The sequence below is a fragment of the Ipomoea triloba genome, chromosome 4 (genome assembly GCF_003576645.1).
Source record: "Ipomoea triloba cultivar NCNSP0323 chromosome 4, ASM357664v1".
In the NCBI taxonomy this organism is placed as follows: domain Eukaryota; kingdom Viridiplantae; phylum Streptophyta; class Magnoliopsida; order Solanales; family Convolvulaceae; genus Ipomoea; species Ipomoea triloba.
In genome coordinates, this window is record NC_044919.1 from 8,587,942 (window position 1) to 8,608,361 (window position 20,420).

General features: G+C 35.1%; 4 protein-coding genes and 1 long non-coding RNA gene across 5 annotated transcripts; 2 read left to right on the top strand and 3 right to left on the bottom strand.

Moving 5' to 3' along the window:
* Positions 1–503: 503 nt before the first annotated feature.
* LOC116017892 lies at positions 504–1,275 on the bottom strand. Its single transcript, XR_004097988.1, has 2 exons — positions 1,183–1,275; positions 504–1,069 (listed from the first exon to the last, which is right to left on the bottom strand). It is a non-coding gene; the product is annotated as an uncharacterized LOC116017892 (long non-coding RNA).
* Positions 764–4,421, top strand: LOC116017891 (putative disease resistance protein At1g50180). The gene is made up of 3 exons (XM_031258548.1): positions 764–1,858; positions 2,088–3,905; positions 4,056–4,421. The coding sequence occupies exons 1-3, from the start codon at positions 781–783 to the stop codon at positions 4,127–4,129; spliced, it is 2,970 nt and encodes a 989-aa protein (XP_031114408.1). The 5' UTR covers positions 764–780; the 3' UTR covers positions 4,130–4,421.
* A 1,442-nt stretch (positions 4,422–5,863) lies between these two features.
* LOC116015223 (cyanate hydratase) lies at positions 5,864–8,040 on the bottom strand. Its single transcript, XM_031255248.1, has 4 exons — positions 7,671–8,040; positions 6,652–6,723; positions 6,406–6,514; positions 5,864–6,218 (listed from the first exon to the last, which is right to left on the bottom strand). The coding sequence occupies exons 1-4, from the start codon at positions 7,943–7,945 to the stop codon at positions 6,174–6,176; spliced, it is 501 nt and encodes a 166-aa protein (XP_031111108.1). The 5' UTR covers positions 7,946–8,040; the 3' UTR covers positions 5,864–6,173.
* Positions 8,041–11,700: 3,660 nt separating this feature from the next.
* LOC116017102 (probable transmembrane ascorbate ferrireductase 3) lies at positions 11,701–13,743 on the top strand. The gene is made up of 3 exons (XM_031257630.1): positions 11,701–12,032; positions 12,414–12,662; positions 13,283–13,743. The coding sequence occupies exons 1-3, from the start codon at positions 11,859–11,861 to the stop codon at positions 13,541–13,543; spliced, it is 684 nt and encodes a 227-aa protein (XP_031113490.1). The 5' UTR covers positions 11,701–11,858; the 3' UTR covers positions 13,544–13,743.
* A 2,559-nt stretch (positions 13,744–16,302) lies between these two features.
* Positions 16,303–19,522, bottom strand: LOC116017838 (pectin acetylesterase 11-like). Its single transcript, XM_031258481.1, has 12 exons — positions 19,439–19,522; positions 19,187–19,332; positions 18,611–18,693; positions 18,260–18,493; positions 18,083–18,169; positions 17,860–17,984; positions 17,718–17,781; positions 17,574–17,633; positions 17,406–17,483; positions 17,230–17,326; positions 16,715–16,848; positions 16,303–16,610 (listed from the first exon to the last, which is right to left on the bottom strand). Exons 2-12 carry the CDS (start codon positions 19,320–19,322, stop codon positions 16,503–16,505), a joined length of 1,206 nt encoding a protein of 401 aa, XP_031114341.1. The 5' UTR covers positions 19,323–19,332; positions 19,439–19,522; the 3' UTR covers positions 16,303–16,502.
* Positions 19,523–20,420: the final 898 nt, after the last annotated feature.

Genomic DNA, 20,420 nt, shown 5'->3' on the forward strand with positions numbered 1-20,420 from the left:
AAAAAAAAAAAAAAAAAAAAAAAAAAAAACTGAAAAACAAAAAACAAAAAAAAAAAAGAAGAAGAAGAAAGAGAATCATTTGATTTGCTCCAATAGTAACATCAGTGCAATTAATGATAACACAAGTCTTCTTACCTTAATAACCTTATCCCAAGACTAGAAAAAACTTTTTGCTTTGAATAGTTGTTGGTGGGTAGAAATTAGTTAATTATTCAAACAAGTTGAGGGAAGGCTTCACTAGGCAAAATACAAGATTCTTATTTTTTTTAATTTCATTGACGTCAGAGACTTTTATAATTACACATGATATGCTTGATTGCACCAAATATAGTAAACACAAATTGTACTTGATACAAAAGACACTAATCTTGATTGACATGATAAAAATTCTCAATACTCTAAATATAATATTATATTCGGCACACATACAACTATACTTAGTAAGTTCCACATAATCGTCAAGAAACTTTCCATGTTTTTCATTTCTCCAAAAAAATAAACCATTTTTTCCTGTTAATAAACAACACTCTTTATTTTTAACCACTAGATTACAAGACCATTTCCTCCCAAAAGCAACCTTAAACTTTAAGAAATATAAATATTTTGTGTAGAGCTATCAAAATCTGTCTCACACGAGGATAAAGAAGTCAAGGTCGTTTTCGTAGGATACTTCCTGGAATCTTGAAACTGCAATCTAGGGGTGAAAATTAAGGGTTGACATTTCAGCAATATAATCCCCATGGCAAAGATTCCTCTTTTACAAACAACATTTTCCTGCCCATGTTTGGTTGGTTTCACTCAAACTTTACAGAAAACAAAATGGATGCATCAATTCTGGTTGAACTTCTGAGGCACATGCAAGATTTGGTGATCAGCGAAGTGAATTTCCTGGGGGGAGTGAGCAGCAAAGTCGAGCAAATTCAAGCGGAGCTGAACCGGCTAAGGTGCTTCCTAGAAGAGATAGATGCAAAGCGAGACGAGGATGAGATGCTTCACAACTGGGTTTTAGACATCACAGAACTTCTATACGATATAGATAACGTTCTCGACGCTTTCTATCTGAAAATTCCTGTGAAAAGGGAAGGGGATGTGTTCAAAAGATATGCTTGCATATGGAAAGAAGGCATAGATCTTCACACTATCGGTTCCAGGGTCGAGGAAATCAAGACGCAAATAGCTGACCTGATAAAACGCTTTCTGCAATTCTCCAGTCTCAGGGCGCTGTCAAGGCTGGAGAATTCATCCTCGACGTCTGAGAGACAGAACCACCCCTGGCTGAGGAGGTCGTACTCTCACCTCGTTGAGGAGGATCTGGTTGGGCTGGAGGACGACATGAAGGAGCTCGTGGGGTGCCTGGTGACCGAGGAGAAAGATCAGTGCCCCCGGGTGATTGCCATCTGTGGAATTGGCGGTCTAGGCAAGACAACGCTCGCCAGAAAGATATTCCACCATGGGGAGACCCGCAATCACTTCCAGGCTTTCGCCTGGGCGTGCATATCTCATCAGTGGCAAGAAAAGGACACCCTGCAGGGAATCCTCACAAAGCTCGAGCCCGAGAGGAAGCAGGAGTTCGAGCGCTCGAGCTACGAGGAACTAGTCAAGGAGCTTCACCAATTGCAGCAGCGCAAGAGATGCCTGGTGGTGCTGGACGATGTTTGGTCAACCAATTTCTGGGACAGCGTAGTATCCGCGTTTCCTACAGGAAGAACGGGAAGCAAGATACTGGTCACAACACGCAATAGAGATGTATGTACACACATTGATCCATCGTGTTTTCTTCATGAACTAAGATATTTAAACAACAAGGAAAGCTGGGAACTTTTTCAGAAAAAAGCATTTCCAAGAAAACATCCTGCAGGTAATTTAATCCCAATTTCTTCCTTATTTGTACTTACTCATTGAGCTGAACAAATCAAGAATCTCTGTAATTTACACAACAGTTCTCATTATACTCTTAGTTTTCACATAAGCATCTAGGAAACACATAAATAAGAGTGAGATTAAGTCCCTTGTTATACAGAGGACTAAACTGTAAGAGCTGATATTTCATATTTATAATTGTTTTGATCCCTGTGATTATATTGCAGATATAAAAATGGACAAGGAGAAGGAGAAGCTAGGAAGACAGATGGTTGGGCAGTGCAGAGGATTGCCGCTAGCAATCATTGTGCTAGGGGGGCTGCTGGCAACAAAACCAACTTCGGGAGAATGGACGAAAGTCCATCAAAATCTAAGCTTACATTTAAGCGGGGTTAAAAGTGCTGGACAATATGGGGGAGTTTATGAGGTCTTGGCTTTAAGCTATAACAACTTATCGTATAGGTTGAAGCAGTGTTTTTTGTATTTGGGGAATTTCCCGGAGGATTATGAAGTACCCACACAAAAATTGTATCAGCTGTGGGGAGCCGAAGGTTTTATACCAGTGGAAATACGCCAAGGAGATGCAGAAGAGACAATGATGGATGTAGCCGAACAGTGCCTAGGCGAGCTAGCGCAGAGGTGCATGGTGGATGTGCAGGTGGAGGAAACGACGGGGAGGTTTAAGAAGTGTCAACTTCATGACCTAATGCGGGAGCTCTGCTTGTCAAAGGTCGAGGAAGAAAATTTCCTCACTATAATCCCTGCTCATCGTCGAAACTCACCTGCACTTCTCCCTCACCATTTGAGGAAAGTTTTTTCACCCTGGGGAACTGCACGCTCAATTCGCAGACTTTCTGCCACTGTGGAATCAGATTTTGATGAGCACTTTCATCCCGGAGAAGGGGCATTCGGGCAAATTAGATCAGCATTGTTCTATTCTAGACTTCCATACAGACAGTCTTTTCAGCATCAACTAGCCTTGGTTTGCAGTAACTTCAAACTGCTAAGAGTTTTGGACCTCGAAAAGTTCTCTTTTGACCAGAAACTGCCTAAAGGAATTGGGAACTTAGTCCATCTAAGATACTTAAGCTTAAGGGATTCACATTTTCAGAAACTGCCCTCCTCCATTAGCAACTTAAAGTTGCTACAGACATTGGATTTACGGGCGTATTACTTTGCGTATCTGCCTATTCCCAATGTCATAAGGAAACTACAGAACCTGAGGCACTTGTATCTCCCTCCTTCTCACCAGAAAACATATAGTTTGCAGTTGGATAGCTTAAGCAAGTTGGAAATACTAAAAAATTACGACACACAAGTCGCTCATTTTAGAGATCTCCCCAAACTGACCCGACTTCAAACACTGTCAGCAACATTCTCACTCGAACAGGAGGAGATGGAAGCCATAATCAACTATTTAAGTCGCACCAAAAATCCCCTGAGGCACTCCTCCCTCCGAATTTACTATAGATTCTTTTCGGAAAAGGATCTTTCTCTTCTAACACAATTGGTAGGGTGTCATCATCTTAACACATTGGATCTAATTGGGTATATCAACTACCTACCAGACTTTTGTCACTTCTCTCAGAACCTCACAAAGTTAACCTTGAGAAAGAGCGAACTTGAGGAAGATCCAATGGCCATTCTCGAGAAGCTGCCAAAATTGGACACCCTGTCGTTACGAGGCAATGTGTTCAGTGGGAAGAACATGTGTTGCTCTCGACATGGTTTCCCTAAACTCAAAACTCTTAGGATTCAGGGGTTGCCGAATTTAGAGAGTTGGGAGGTGGAAGAAGGATCCATGCCGACTCTTCTTCACTTGGAGATTGATAAATGTGAGAAACTGAAGAAGATTCCGTGTGGGTTGAAATTTATTAGCACAATTGAGAAGCTGGTGATAGCAAACATGCCCAAAGATTTCAAAAGAAGGCTTCATTCGGAAGAAGGAGGAGAGGATTTATGCAAAGTTAAACACATTCCTTGCATAAGAGTTTTTGACACAGGGAGTCATCGTTTCAATACTGAACCAGTAATACAACTCTCAGGTACTCGGGGGACAATTTAGAAAATTTTTCTCTTTATGTTTTCACTATGAACCAATCTAAGCATCAATGCTTCTCATCACTAAACCAAATGAGGGTGTAGTTATGTCAATCACATTCACATTTATGATTTATCATTATCTTAATGGACAGGAGGGCAAATTCTTTCTGGATTATTTCAAACCATCTACCCATCTTTGGTACCAAAGTCATGGAAGAGTGTATGAACTATGAAGAAACCAGAAGGCATGAGTGGTACATGCTTTGAAGCAAATGGAAACAACACCACTGCCAAAGCTTCAACCACTGTTAGATGTAAAGGTAAAACTTATTGGGACACAAAATATAGTAGCAGTTGTAATAAGCTTAGTTTTTTCTCCTGAAATCAGATTCTATCTAGCATAGTGGAGCTTTCTTTGTAATTAATTGATATCTATTGCTTTCAAAACCTTGATAAACTTTTGGTTGTTTGGTTGAATGGGGGAATCAAAACCAAAATGGGTATCAAAACTTAAGGAACATGAAATAGGAATAGCAATCATTATTCATCTTGCAGAATGCCAGAATGTTAATTATGTATTCTGAAGTGGGAACCAATTACATATTAACATTTCAGAAATCTAAATGCAGAATTACAAGTAATTCAATGTTCTACTTTTTTTTTTTAATTTTTTATTCCAACCAGTTCACTCTGTTAAGAAGTGCTATTGATAAAAGAAATATATCCTGAATGAGAATTGGTAAATGATCCTTGGAGGATGAATGATGACACTTTCATATGAACTGGTAAATCTTTCAGTCTGTCTAGGAGTGTTTTACTGAAGGATTTGGAAATATTGCAATTTTCAACTTGGTTTAAACCAGTATTGTTCTGCTGTGGCTTTACCACCCTTGTTCTGTTTTCTTTTTCTTTTTTGGCTGCCCTTATGGTTCCTTTCACAGCCTAACTGCAGATGGATTATTTTTTGTTTACAGGTGTTAGAATGTTAGTTGGAGTTGAATGTTAGTTGGTCAATGGGTAGAATGTTAGTTGGTCTATAAGTGTAAGTTGTGTAGTGTGTCTATCTATATATATGTTAGTGTGCTGCAGCAGTGAAGATAAGAAAGTAGAACACTGCAGAATGTACTAAGTAGTAGAGTGTACTGTGGCAGTGTGTCTGTGTTTGAAGCAATAAAATTCATATAGTATTTTTAGGTGTTCTATTTTCTTAACAACAGGATTTTTGTTTTTGTGAAGAGCCCTTGTCTTTTGCTCCTGTTGTGTATAATTTTTTGAGGGGTCTTGAACAACAAATTGCCTTTCAGTTGATGATAAAAAAAATTCCAAATATATATTACATACAAGTTACTACTACTATAGTTATTATAACACTATACTTGTCTCTTTCTCAATAATGACAAGCAATCCCAAAGAGCCTCACTACAAAGAGATCAGGTCCCAAACAGAGATGCTAATCCTTGAACATTTTATAAAAACCAAGAAGAAAAGGTTAACGGGGATCATCTGTCCTCCTCTAGTTATTTCACTCGAATCCCATACATTTAAAATCTCTGATCTAGCAAAAGCAATAGTATCATTCCCATTCACATTTTCCATACCACAAACCAAACAAATGGTAGAATATTAAATTACAACTACATATTTGCACATCCTAATATCTAGCCACCGAGAAACATTCTCAATCCTGAAGGGATCAAATCACCATTCTATATCCACAGCGAATAACTTTGCACCTAGATTGTACATGTACATCCACAGGGTAAATATTCCTTCAGACCTGCTAGATTGAGTCTACTTCTGAATGCCTTAAGCACTGTAATAGAGAACATAATCCTGTTTTGTGTGTGTTTTTATTTATTTATTTTTTAAATTTAAATTTACAGTATTTTGGTTAGGGGTTGGTGGGTGGTGGTGTACTAGTTGTCAAACACAAGTGTAGCTAGTTGAGAAAAGTAGAAAATGTCCAGAAGATATTTTGACAAACTAAAGTTGCAAAACAATGTCATTTAATTGACTTTAAAAGGTAGAATAAACCTTTTAACGGATATATCATACTGTATTAACTAAGTCAAGTAGCTACATAGCTACACTGACCGCTAATCATACACACAACACATGACCATGTAAATGGGTTGCTTATTCCAATTACAATACGCTGATAAAACCACTCAGCAGTTCATAGATAAGAGATACACCAGTAAATCACGGGAGGTGAATAGCAGAAGTTGGAAATGAACGAGAGTTTACTTGTTTGGCTTGTAATCACGTCCCTAATTCCCCCCTGGATGCTGTCGTGACATCATATGCTCAGACTTCTGCAAATATAATTAAGGCGGGACTTTCAAGGTGAGGTGCCACCCGAGTGAAAGTAAAGAACATAGGAGATAATTGATATATATGCTTACAACCGAACACAAATGTACTAAAATTTGTATGAAAAGAATTCTCGCAAACAGCTTGGCTTGCTTGATCATTGTTTGTATCAAATGAGATGGAACTGACCTGCTCAGTGTATGGCAAGTATTTCCCGTCAAGTGTCACAACTACACGATCTTTTCCATCTACACCTTTTACTTTATCAACCGAGCAGTAGAAGTCTATAGCTGACATGCTGAAAATTAAAAGCAAAACAATTTTTTTTTTTTAAATGTGTATATCAAACTGAGTAAATATATTCACTTCATCAAGAACAATTGAAAATGAAAACTACAAACTGAACTTTAGAGCACTAAAACAAAAAAAACTTACATGCCATCTCCAAATTCCTCATTAATAATTTCCTTAATGCTCTCCCCAAAATGCATAACAGCTTCATTCAATCTGTAAAACGAAAATAACCAAATTATGGAAGGCACACTAAGAAAGATGAAGGACTAACTATTGACTGAAAGTTCACTGAAGCTATTTAGACACTTTCTTCTGTTACTGAAATGGTATCCAGAAACAGAGACACACAGTTTTAACATCAACAACCATGCAGATGCCAGTAGCTCAAAAATTTGAGTCTTTTGGAAATAAGAACAAACAACAAGATAAGCTTACCAAAGAAAATTGAAAACTGAAACAGGGTATAAAGAATAAGCAATTGCTATACCATGGACCGAGGTCCACCGTGCATGGTAGACTTAGTCCAAAACAGCATTCATATTATATGTCAGTAACATAATATATACTTTCAGTTAATAAATTATGCGCTTACTACAAATTCATAACGTAGTTAATAAACTATGTACTTATAATTTATTAATTTCAGGTACATAATCCTTCACACCAGGTCACAATGCAAGGTGTATCCCAGTCCATGTATAATTTGACAAGAATAAATTTATCCACATTGATAACTCAACCAATAACAGGTGAAATTTATCATAAGAAACTATGGAGTCTCACCAACCCCGTGAAAACAATCTCTGAAAATGAAAGAGCTCCTTGTGCACATAATTTATCCTCCACAAACTGTCGGGCCCGGGGTGTGGGGTGTGGGGTGGGGATTCTCCCTTTTTGTCACAAGAATAAGGGGAAAACGTTTATATGTAAAAAAAAAAATCAAATGTCTTACTTCAATAATTTTCTTTTCTTAGCTTTGCTAATTCAATTCTAACACTCTCAAAACAACCATAAGAGCATTACTACTACCTTTTGAAACTGAAATGCCGATAGAATTTGAAAGAAGAGTTCGAAAACCACAAAACAAAAAACCAAATCAAGAAACCCAAAGGCGACAACTTTTGGAGATAAAACTAAAGAATTGAAGGCAAAAGGGGGACCTGTAAATAGTGGGCTCTTGAATAAGATTGGGATCGTAGGACCTCATGGGAGGGCGCATCATTTCTTGAATTTGATGATCGACCAGGCAGGGCAGCGCTTCCCGGAGCTTGGGGACAGTCTCGGGCTTGAGCTGGGCCTGGCGTTTCAAGAGCTGAGCTACATACACGTTCGTCAAACCGGTCTCCGCCGCAATCTGACTGTAAGTCTTGCCGGAATCCCGCCTCACGTCCTGTAGCGACGCCACCAAGCTCGATTGGCTGCTATGCTTATCCATGCTTGATCACAAAATTAGTGTCTATCGCTATTGCAGAGACTAGAGAATAAATAGGCGTGTACAAACACAATTGTTAAATCAAGGGACGTGAATCCTTTTGACTCAATATGGCATTTAGCGACCGCTACATCCAATGGTTATTCAATCGTGATTAAATAGTGTCTCGGCTATTCAATTTTAATTAAATAGTGTGCTGGGAAGGATTTAGTGATAAAAAGTAGCGATACTTTTCTACTATCGCGAAAATTAATGAGAAATTTATTTTGGGCAGCGATTTTGAATGCAAAACCGCCACTAATATTTCTTCAATATTTACTTTAAACTTTAGCGACAGTTTTAAAGCCGTCACTAATATCTATTTGAGTTAATTCCACCAAAGGTCCCATTTTTTTTATGGCAATTTCAAACTATTATTTTTTGAATACTTTTAATCCTTCTCATCAATTTTCTTATATTTATTAAGGTCATTTTTGTCATTTCATATTTTTTAAAAATTATTTTTCCAGTTTCGACCTGTTTAATTGGTTTAGGACTTTAGGTAACCTATAATTTTTAGTAACCATATTTTTAACCGGTTTTTAGTAAAGTCCTAAACCAATTAAATCGGTTGAAACTGGAAAAATAACAAAAGAAAAATATGAAGAGATAAAAATGCCCTTACTTAAAATAGGAAAAGTCATGAAAATGACAAAAAGTGTCCAAAACATAATAGTCTGGAATGTTAAATAGCAAAAAAAATAGGCTGGGACTAAATTTGGAATTGCCACCAAAGACAATGAACTTCTAATGGAATTAACTCTATTTATTTTAGATTTTAGTAGTGGTTTTAAGTGGTGTTTATAAAATAATATTTTTTTTAAATTTTAGTGTTATTTGTAGCGATTTTATAACTGTTGTTAAAATATATTTTTTATTTTCTTTTAGTATTCTCTCATCTAATAGCGATTGGTACTGAAATTTGTAGTGGCCATTAAATTACTTTTTGTAATCTGACTGTAAGTCTTGCCGGAATTCCGCCTCACTTCCAGTAGCGACGCCACCAAGCTCGATTGGCTGCTATGCTTATCCATGCTTGATCACAAAATTAGTGTCTTATCACTATTATTGCAGAGACTAGAGAATAAATAGATGTTTGTTATATCATGGGACATGTTCCTTTGGACTCACTGCACCAAATAGGCAAATATGGCATTTAGTGGCTGCTACAAACTGTCATTATTGGCTCTGTTTGGCAGAACTTATTTAGAAGCTTATAGCGTATTTTAAATTACTAATAAGTTATAAGTTCTGTTTGGTAATGTTCACAAAATATGCTAGTAGCTTAAAATAAGAGTTTATTTTGAAAAGTTACTCGTAGCTTTCAAAAAATAAGCTAGTAGTTTCTTAATTTTTTTTTCCATCTTTATCCTTATTATTTTAAATAAATGACATCCTTTACCATTCTCAATTAAAACTCTTTTGGCATTTTCTCTTCAATATGTTTCGTTGTAATTTCAATTTGACATTTGTGTTTGAACAATAATTTTTATATGAACTAATCTTATGAATTATAAACACTTTGTTTTACTTTATATATTTTCAAATATATGTTTTTACTTTATATTTTATTAAAATATATTGATTTTATTATTTTATATTTTAAAATGTAAAAAAAGCCTATTTAAATTTAAAACAAGTTAATTCCATTTTTTGTCCTAGATTTATAGGTGACAATTCGCTTTTAGTCATTTTTTCAAAACATCCACTTTTAGTCATAGTATTATTATGGCATGATCATTTTTTGGTCATCTATCAACAAAACAGTTTAAATTTCATAAAATACAAGTGCATTTTGGTCTTCAGTTATGGATTTTTTTTAAAACAACAAATATAAAAAATATAGCCGGTCAACCTACTTTGTATAAAAAAGATCGAAATGTCCTTATATTCAACTGCATTTCAATGATTTTTTGACGGAGGACCAAAAATGGTCATGTCACAATAATACTAGGACCAAAAAATGATGTTTTGATAAAAAAAAGGACTAAAAGTATATTGTCATCTATAAATCTAGGACCAAAAATAGAATTAACTCAATTTAAAACTATTTAAATTTTATGAGGATGTCCTTTTTTTTTTTTTAGTCTTTTTACATTTATCAGCTTATCAAAAAGCTAATTTTACAAAACACTTTTAAGCATAAAAGCTAGTTTAATAGCTCTTCAGATTTCAGCTTCGAGCTTATAGCTTTTCAGTTAGGTTTGCCAAACATAGCCATTGTGTTTCCCGATTCACTGCACTAAATATGGCATTTAGTCACGGTTACAAACCACCACTATTGTGTTTCTCAATGATTATTTAACAATGATAAAATAGTGTGCCACGAATAGCAATGCAAGATTTAGCGACGATTTTTTACAACTGTGATAATTAATAAGAAACTTATTTTGCGACGATTTTGAATGCATTTAGCGGTGGTTTTAAAACCGCCGCTAATATTTATTTAATATTTACTTTAAATTTTAGTCACAGTTATTAAGGGTTGTTAATAAAAGAATACTTTTTTTAATTTTAGTATTATTAGTAGCGATTTTATAACTGTTGCTAAAATATATTATTATTTTCTTTTAGTATTTTCTCATCTAATAACGAATTAACTATTTCTACTAAAATTTGTAATTTCCATTAAATTACTTTTTATTCTAAACCTCTACTTTTAAATGTGCATTGCAAACACAAATAAATACACATATAGTTTAAAAGAAAATCAAATATAACTTGTATTGCCAAATAGGCAAATACTAATGTATAACAATATTCAAGGAAGTTTACATATATATTAAAAGAAAATCAATATTCAAGCACAATAGTCTATGTATTAATTAAATTTCATTTATAACTAAAAAGTATAGTTATATGAAAAATATAAAGCAACATTGTAGTTCATTCAACGTGATGCTATCAAGCAAGAGTTTTCCTCATTTTCTTTAAGATGAAAATTTCTTTCCACTCCCCGGTAAAGATTGATGACCACTTTCTTCATTTGATACCTACGTTACATTTTCACAAATCCATTAATGAAAAAGAAATTAACAAAAGCAAAAGCAATTCATAATTTGTATTTTTTAAAATAGAAATATGGTGACTACATACCATAAAATAAAATATATATTAATAACATACATACAAGTGATGAATCTTAATAAGTTTTTTAAGTTACCATTTTTCAATTATACCTCAAGCCCTCTATAGGTCCCCATGTGTCAAAATGTGCACCATAACCCTTCCAATGTATCTAGGAAAAAATGGAAAGCACATAAGGTTCAGAGAAATTGTGTTACTTGATCGAGTGTTCTCTAATTTAATGATGTCAATATATCAAAGGGCAAAACAATGAATTTTGTTTCAAGGGAACAATTAACTATTATTTAAGTTTCACTATTATATCATTCATCCTCCTGGTTGCCACCTTTAATTTGGTGATATCAATTCATACTTTGAGATGTTAACTCCACTGCACTTACTGCTAAGGGGTCATATCTGTTTAAATCAATTAATAGAAACCAAATTTCAGAATTGAAAGCTAAGTAAAATAATTGTGGCGTAAGAAATATTGTTTTCCCAAGAATAAATTAAACGACAGTGATGATTTCGACTGTATGACACACTTTTTGCCAGTGTGTTATATGCCTTGCCAAACCCCAAAGTCTCCTTAGCTCGAATCCCTATTTAACCTTCCCACGAAGCAAAACCTGCCAACTTTTTTCTTTGATTTGCATCTTTACAGATTGATCATTGATCCCTAATCCCTATATAAAGCTGCAACACAATCATTATATCACAACCATTTATTCTTCTTCATCTTCTACCCTTCACGGCCTTCAGAACAATCTTTGAAATAATTTAACAAATTCTTCTCTACCCAACATTAACCATGTATGCTGCTTACGAGGGTAGTGAGTACAGGTATTATAGGTCTGCCTCTAGGTTGACAGGGCTCGCACAACTCTTTGGCTTCCTAGCTTTGATTCTTATGCTGGTTTGGCTGCTGCATTATCGGGAGGGCCTTAATCTTGATGATTACGAAAATACAAGCAGGATTTTCAATGTAAGTATGATTTTTTCTTTTTTAAATTTTTATAACGGGAGAAACCCTAACCACTACATGAGAATGTGCACTAAATCATGCCTTAGCTTGTGGCCTTAATCGGCAAACATAACCAGCATAAGTTATCTAGCTGATCGACTCAAATAAACAAGGTGAAAAGGTCTGACCCTAGCCGACAGAGGCAAATTAAATCAGTTTAAGTTATTTATAACTGACTGACTCAAATTAAGGAGATGAATAGGCTGTTATTAGAGTCGAGTAACATTATTGTGCTAACCTTTGTATAATTATCTTGTTTTTTGTGATAAAATAATATTATGAGTTTCAATTATTCTCAGAGTGCCTTCTAATTAATGATAATATTCCATGGTATATATATAGGTTCACCCATTTCTCATGTACTTTGGGTTCATCTTCTTTGCTGGTCAAGCGATGATGGCGTACAAGACCGTGATGGCAGCAAGGGATGTTCAAAAATTCACGCACATGCTATTCCACGTGATTGCCATCTGTTTGGGGATTGTGGGAATACATGCAGTGTTCAAATTCCATGATAGGGAGAACATAGGGAATATGTACAGCTTGCATTCCTGGATTGGCATAGCCACCATCTCCTTATATATCTTGCAGGTACACACATAAATATACTCCCGAAAAAACTGGTTTCAAAGTGTTAGACCACTTGACCTAAAATCAACACTTCACTTCAGTAGGCGGGGTTCTAACTCCCCAGTCCCATCACCAACATTTTTAAATTACTGATTTCAGATGTTAGACCACTTGACCTAAAGTCAGCACTTCAGCAGGTGGCCTGGGAGTTATAAGTCCCACCAACAACATCTTTAAACTACTGATTTCAAATGTTAGAACAGCTGGCCTAAAGTCAGCACTTCAACAAGTGGGGGTTCTAATTCCCACCAACAACATCTTTAAACTTCTAATTTCAAATGTTAGACCACTTGACCTAAAGTCAGCATTTCAGCAGGTGGGGGTTCTAACTCCCACCAACAACATCTTTAAACTACTGATTTCAAATGTTAGATCACCTGATCTAAAGTCAGCACTTCAGCAGACGGGGGTTCTAACTCCCATCACCAACATCTTTAAACTACTAATTTCAAATGTTAGACCACGTGACCTAAAATCAGCACTTTAGCTGGTGGGGTTCTAACTCCCACCAACAACATCTTTAAACTAGGGTTGGTCAGATAATCCATTAATTTTGAGTTTAATTGAGTTTTTATTCGCAGTGGGTGATAGGTTTGGTGGTGTTTCTGTTCCCATATGCTAGCCAAGAAGCAAGACTTAGGTTGGCGCCGTGGCACATCACCGGCGGCCGTGCGCTTCTGTACATGGCGATCTGCGCGGCGGAGACGGGGCTGATGCAGAAGGCTACTTTTCTTAATATGAAGTTCACTCGCGAATCAACCTTAATCAACGTCCTCGGAATAGTTATCCTCCTCTTTGGCATCAGCGTTGATATTTCTGTCGCCCTTTCTCGTTACGTCTAGTATTGTCTGGCTACAATGCAACACTATTATTGTATCGATTTTTAATTATTCGTGATGATAATATTATTATATATGCATGTATGGGACTAGGTAGAGAATGATATTGTTTTGGTGATTTTGTGTGCAAGAAATAATAAAAGTGTATGTACAATCAATCATGGGAATGGAAAAAATTTACACTCTTTTAAGTGTTTGTTTTATTTAGTAATTGTGAATATATATATATAACTCATGTGAGAATTGCATGTGGACTGATATATATGGATCATAGATTTTACAAGGTCAATGGTCAGATGTTGCTCCAAATTTTCAGTTGAATCCTAGAATTTGAGAGCACTCGCACAACTTAATAATTAATTAAGGGCAATTCAGTAAATGAGGAACCCAATAACTAATCTCGAAAATATGTTGCACAACCAACAACAAAGGATTGCACAACCAACACTAGCAAGCACATGCTCCCTAGTGGGTTCAAAAGACATGTTGAGTAGTACTGTGGGACCCATATATCTATTGAACCTGTTGATTTTATGTCCCGTTACTTTTCAAGTTACTATCTCTTGTGCATAATTAGCAGTCTGGTTGTCATTCTTGTATATTAGCATTCATTTGCATAGTGGCCACTACTGTTGTGACAACAGTATCACGCTACATTTGATTTGTTATGTTTACTTCTGTCGCGTCCACGACTTCGACCTTTCAAAGTTTGCGTGTTGAAACTTCTGTTGGATCACATGTTATTTTGTTCACCACGACCTTTAATTTGTTGGAATGATTGCCACTTCTTCCTCGATCTACCTTTACTATAATCATTGATCGAGGCTTACGCTCGAAGAACTTGTTCCGACAACTTCTCAAATTTGTTGTCATTGTCATTCAACCTCAACTCGTGTGTGCTTTCAATGAACCAATGACTTACTGTCACGGTTAGATCATTAGCCTCAAGGATCCTCATTCGTGAGACGAGTCCCAATATTACATTTTTCCTCATAAATATTATACTTTAAATTTATTCTTGATTAATATTATACATTACATTTTCTCAAAAGTAATTGTTCAACTCCTAAATATTACGGAGTATATTTTAATTTAGATTTATTACATTTTTTCTTTAAAATATTACAATTTTTCTTCAAAGTGTTACACTTTCCTTTATTAGTAATAAATAATTTATTCATAAATATTACATTTCTATCTTGATATGAACCGCTAGAGTGGAGACTCACCCTATATGAAGATCCAATTAAGGCTATGTTTGGCAAACCTAGCTGAAAAGGTAGCTGAAAGCTGAAAACTGAAAAGCTATAAGCTCAAAGCTGAAATCTGAAGAGCTGTTATGCTTAAAAATGTTTGGTAAAATTAGTTTTTTGATAAGCTGATAAATGTAAAAAGACTAAAAAGGACATCTTCATACAATTTAAATAATTTTAAATTTAAATAGGTTTGTTTATATAAATAAAATAATGAAATCAATATATTTAAATAAAATATAAAGTAAGAACATATATTTGAAAATATATAAAGTAAAAAAATATTTATAATTCATAAGATTAGTTCATACAAAAATTAATGTTCAAACATAAATATCAAACTGAAATTACAACCAAACATAATGAAAACGAAAATGTCAAAAGGGTTTTAATTGAGAGGGGTAAAGGATGTCATTTATTTAAAATAATAAGGATAAAGATGGAAAAAAGTTAAATAGCTACTAGCTTATTTTGAAAAGCTACCCCAAGTAGCGTTTCAAAATAAGCTCTTATTTTAAGCTACTAGCTTATTTTGAGAACATTACCAAACAGAGTTTATACCTTATTAGTAGCTTAAAATAACATGGCCTGGCTAGCTTCTTGCTTGTTTGTGTAAACATTCTGATCTTTACATACCTCACTATCGGATGTCAAGAACTAACCCAAAAATCCAAAATATGCTCCTTTCCTTTTACTGTTCTAGAACAAATTAAAAGAAAAAAAATGAGAGAAAAGATGCAAAAGGCATTCCTTGGAACATCGGTAATTGAATAAAGAACATATTCTTAGGATGAACAAAATGTTTCATGAAAGAATAAATTAAACGACACTGATGATTATATTTCCACCGCATGACACTTTTTTGCCACTGTGTTAATGTGCTATATGCCTTGCCAAACCCCAAAGTCTCCTTATAGTCGAATCGCTATTAAACCTTCCCAGGAAGCAAAACCAAAATTCAACCTTTTTCTTTGATTAGCAGCTTTACAGATTGATCCCTATATAAAGCTGCAGCCCTGTTGCAACGTAACACAATCATTATATCACACAGCCATTCATTGTACTGCAAACTAAAGCTACTTATCCTTTAATATTTCCTGAAAAGGCCAAGGCTAGGCATAATATCACCACCTCACGGTGTGTGAGAGCATAAATATAATATAAACATAAATGTGCAGTCCAACTATCAGCTTAGACTACTATCAGCTTAGGCTTTTAGTTGGATGGAGCACATGATTCAATTTGATATCAGAGCCGTGCAAAAGGTTGGACTATGGTCCACGTATTGCTTGGAGCCCATCAAAGTCAATCGCTCCGCACACGTGAGGGGGCGTGTGAGCATAAATATAATATAAACATAAATGTGCAGTCCAACTATTAGCTTAGCCTTTTAGTTGGATGGAGCACATGATTCAATTGTGTGAAGGACTCAATGAGAAGTTACAAATTCATTAAGTTTCACATTTTAGGTACAATGAATAACAAAAGAAAATTAATGCTACATTAATGTAAAATTAAAAGTTCGTGATTTTAATTATATTGAGAAACATTTATCTGCAATCAAGTGTTTATTTAGAAATTGTGAACAAATTAAAATACAAATGACCATATATAGTCATATGGTTTCTTATTAGGCACAACTACACAATTTAAAATAAACTTGAAATCTTCGGATCATGCATCGCTCGTCCACCTACACCATCAAGAAGCTAACCCAAGTATCCATTTGGCTTGCAATCCTTTATCAAGTCCATCTTATCAATTAAATTTATTTGATTTCGATCAAAGTACCAATCACTTATTGCCGTACAATCCATCTGCATATATAAATGCATAATATAAGATCGAATTAGTCTCAACAAGAATGTATTTGTAACTTAAATATATAATGTTTCATATTTTCTTGTGCTTTAATTCTTACCACGTTGTTTACTCTGTTACCATCTATTTTCCAAGTCGGCGCGGTGATCTCTGTATGACCGAAGCAATTGTTAATAAAGATCCCAGTTGATGGTTTGCTGGGCGGCAGTGCATCCAAGAATTGCAATCTAAAATCTGAAACCATGAAAACATAGAAAAAAAGCAGTCAATAAAGAGTTTGTTGCATGCTGCGTTTCTTTCTTGGGCATAGAATCAGAAATGTCTTGTGATTCTAGTAAGCAAAGTACCAGAACCTTGTTAGTTAGCAAAGGACCAGAAGGAGGTTACGCTTCTTGTGATTCTAGTCAATAAAGAACCCGAAAGAGATTACCCTCTGCTAATTGGATCACAAGAAGGGTAACCTCTTTCTGGTCCTTTATTAACTAGGATCTATCATAAAAAGAGATAATCTGTCTTGTGATCCGGTCAGCAAAGGATCAGAAGGAAATAATCCGTCTTGTATGTGATCCAGTCCAACAAAGGACCTCGAGTCGCCTTAGGATTATTGAAACTAACCTTTAAGGAGATTATATACAGGTGGAGCCAACTCTACGTGCTCCATTTGGGCTTTTTTTATGGCGAAGTAAACCTCATGACCCAGTGTAATATTAATCTGAGAAATTAACGTTGTTAAAAGTTTATATGTTTTGTGTTGTATATGTAAAACTGAAATGAGGATCAGAGATACATACCTGGTATGCATCATACGGCGACATTAAAATGAAAATTGGTGTCACCGTATCTCTCACCACGTATTGTGGGAACATGCACTGCATATATGCCTCATTTTTATTAGATTGTTAATTATATGTATATAGGCAGGTATGTAAGTATATATGCATGTAATATATAGCTCTTACCAAATATGGCTTGTCTTTCATCTTCTGAGTGCATGTCTGAGGAAGCATCCCAGTAGAATTCTATAGTCATCAACAAGCACAAATAAGAAAATAAAGACAAAAAAAAAAAAAAAATCTATCAAGAATAATGGGAAAGGTACATACGTGTAGGGTAACAATATTCTCGAACATTGATTCAAATCCTTCGGCTTGTTTGGGGTCTTTTTTCCTGAATTTTACAAGGATAATGATAATTTGGAATTACTAAATTTTGTATATTTTGAAATTGGTCGAGTTTAGATCTTACGCGTGGATAAAATAGCCTCCATCAGTCAGACATTTGAATTTGGTAGTATTTGATAGGAGTTTACTGAAACGATCACAGTGCAAGGCTACAGATACCCCACCAGCAGAACCACCGGTAAGAAACACCTACCACAACAAATTAAATGTTATGACTAAACAATTCTATTATATTCCCACATATAATTGTGGGTTTTAGGGCTTAAATTAATAATTTAAATAAATACCTGTTTAGCATCCTTCAATCCCTTGTTCATTAGCTCATTTGTTATGACCTCAAATATCCTTTTACCTCTGAAGTAAAGGTTTTCAACCTATATGCAATGTATTGAAACATTAATTATTGTTTTTCATCCATATAAATATATGTAAATAAATTAAAGAAGTGTTAATTAAAGGCTTACTGGTTTTTCAACATCTCCCGTAAATGAGGATCCATCACAATATCGCATAATGACGATGTTCCATGTTCGAAATTCGGTAGGATTCGTATTTTTTGAGTGGCTGTCTAACATGCCATAAAACGGAAAGTCGATATCACCTTTAAAGATTTCGTTCTTCATCATATGGTTGGATGAACCCTTATGGTCCAATGTTCGTTCCTTGCATTCTTTTTCGCTTTCACACCATCCACCCCCCTGAATAGTGAAATTAAATGACCATAATATTTGAGTGTGCATTTTTAGAAATCTTATATTATCTAGCACGTCTAAAGTTATAACTTAATATAAAATGGAAAGCATATTCACTTTTACCTCCATGTAAATCAACCAATTATTTTGGCTTTCCGGGGCACCTTTTATGAACTGGTATGCTGCGGGACTTCCATCAAGACACACTGCAAACAAAGTTTAACCACACAACGTAACATTACAGTGCACTAAACTTACTAATACTGTGCATGCTAGGCATAATTTTAATTACTTTTAAAGGAAAATACATCCATTTTACTCCTGAAATTAGGGTGGAATTTTTGTTTTAGTTTGCTCCCATGGTCCAACACCTTAACCTGATAGGATAGTGGAGATAAATCACGATGATTTAAAGGTCGAGAGAGACTGACGCTCATACACTACTACTACACTACTACTGAGCCTACTATATTAGGTAAAGCTCATGTAATGTAGCTGTGCCTACTACATTGAGTGTAGCCCCTACATTGTGGTTGAGCCCTATTATATTGGGGTAACTTCTACAAAGACACCATACTGTGCCCTGAGTGAAGCTCCTACACTGCAACTATCCGGGTTCAAATTTGTGCGTATGGGCTAGTTACTCACCTACTTAATTGGACAAACTAGCTAGGGTAAAAAAAAAAAAGATGGTTTTACCAGCTCCCATAGCCACGGCATTTTCAGGAAACGTTAGAGGAATGCGTGCAATAATGTCGGCGGCTCTAGTTTGCAGTATAACCAACGCACAGATCAGTAAAGATAGCCATTGATGAAAATTCTGTGCAATTGCCATACTGTATACTCTGCAAATATTACAACAAATCAAACATTTTCCTTTATCAAAAGCATCTAAATCATACATACAAAACTAAATGGGGATGAAAAAAACAAAAAAAACAAAAAACCTACTTATTGTACAATTGATGATAATATCACCACCCCACTGTGATTGAAGGGCTCAATGAGAAAAGGAAATAGAGAAGATGAATAAGTTGTGCTTGATGGAGATGGAGAAATGGAGGTGGATATATATAGTAGAAAAGGGAAGGAGGGGGGAGGGGGGTGGGTGGTATCTATGGAGTCGGTTCCTACAATTAAGCTTCACTTCATATTGCTAATTCAAATGTCCTAAAGTGTGGGGTAGCCCTACAAAATTAAAAAGTAGTTACAAAAAATTATATCATGTATTTTATTTTATTTATTCAAATTTTTCTTTATTAATTTCTTTCCAGATGTTCGTGCATAATTTATTTAAGATTCAGGCCACATAATATCAATAACGTTTGGGTACAAAATAGTTAGGCAAATTTTACTAACAATGATCTAGAACAGTGTTGTTTCTTTTAATGTAAAGAAACGACCCTCGTTCCGTCCAACTAATTATGTTTGTATAACTATTTAGTTTAATTATGTTTGTATTACAGCACAATTAAAGTATCATTTGCCAATGACTTTGTGGTCTAGTTGCATCCGGTTGCACCTCCTATGTGGAAGGGGTGGATTCGAGCCTCAATGGAGGCGCTGCTGTTCCTTTGTGCTTTAATTGGTTGAGAAAGTAGTTTATGAACACGCATTCAAAAAAAGTATCATTTTGATTTAATTACAATTTAATTTGACAATATACACTCGATATGTGAGATCTGTTATTGAATTTCATTTTATACAGGCTATAAATTTATTACGACACCACTTAAGAATAATTCTAATTCAACTACGTATTCATTGGACAATATACACTCACATATGTAAAACTTGTTATTTAGTTTCGTTTTATATATACTATAGTTTTATTACAACACAACTAAAGTATAAGTTTGATTCAACTACAGTTTCCCATTTGATAATATGCACTCAATATGTGAGACCTGTTATTTATTAGTTTCATTTTATA

Excerpts from the sequence above, each read along its gene's own strand:
- LOC116017838 (XM_031258481.1), bottom strand. The coding sequence starts at position 19,322 with ATGGCAATTGCACAGAATTTTCATCAATGGCTATCTTTACTGATCTGT. Across the intron at positions 17,985-18,082 it reads GATTGAAGGATGCTAAACAG|GTGTTTCTTACCGGTGGTTC; the intron begins GTATTTATTTAA and ends TTGTTGTGGTAG. Across the intron at positions 16,849-17,229 it reads TGTATATAATCTCCTTAAAG|ATTTTAGATTGCAATTCTTG; the intron begins GTTAGTTTCAAT and ends TCATGGTTTCAG.
- LOC116015223 (XM_031255248.1), bottom strand. The coding sequence starts at position 7,945 with ATGGATAAGCATAGCAGCCAATCGAGCTTGGTGGCGTCGCTACAGGAC. Across the intron at positions 6,515-6,651 it reads GAGGAATTTGGAGATGGCAT|CATGTCAGCTATAGACTTCT; the intron begins GTAAGTTTTTTT and ends TTTAATTTTCAG. Across the intron at positions 6,219-6,405 it reads ACTTGCCATACACTGAGCAG|AAGTCTGAGCATATGATGTC; the intron begins GTCAGTTCCATC and ends TTATATTTGCAG.
- LOC116017891 (XM_031258548.1), top strand. The coding sequence starts at position 781 with ATGTTTGGTTGGTTTCACTCAAACTTTACAGAAAACAAAATGGATGCA. Across the intron at positions 1,859-2,087 it reads TCCAAGAAAACATCCTGCAG|ATATAAAAATGGACAAGGAG; the intron begins GTAATTTAATCC and ends ATTATATTGCAG. Across the intron at positions 3,906-4,055 it reads ACCAGTAATACAACTCTCAG|GAGGGCAAATTCTTTCTGGA; the intron begins GTACTCGGGGGA and ends CTTAATGGACAG.
- LOC116017102 (XM_031257630.1), top strand. The coding sequence starts at position 11,859 with ATGTATGCTGCTTACGAGGGTAGTGAGTACAGGTATTATAGGTCTGCC. Across the intron at positions 12,033-12,413 it reads ATACAAGCAGGATTTTCAAT|GTTCACCCATTTCTCATGTA; the intron begins GTAAGTATGATT and ends GTATATATATAG. Across the intron at positions 12,663-13,282 it reads TCTCCTTATATATCTTGCAG|TGGGTGATAGGTTTGGTGGT; the intron begins GTACACACATAA and ends TTTTATTCGCAG.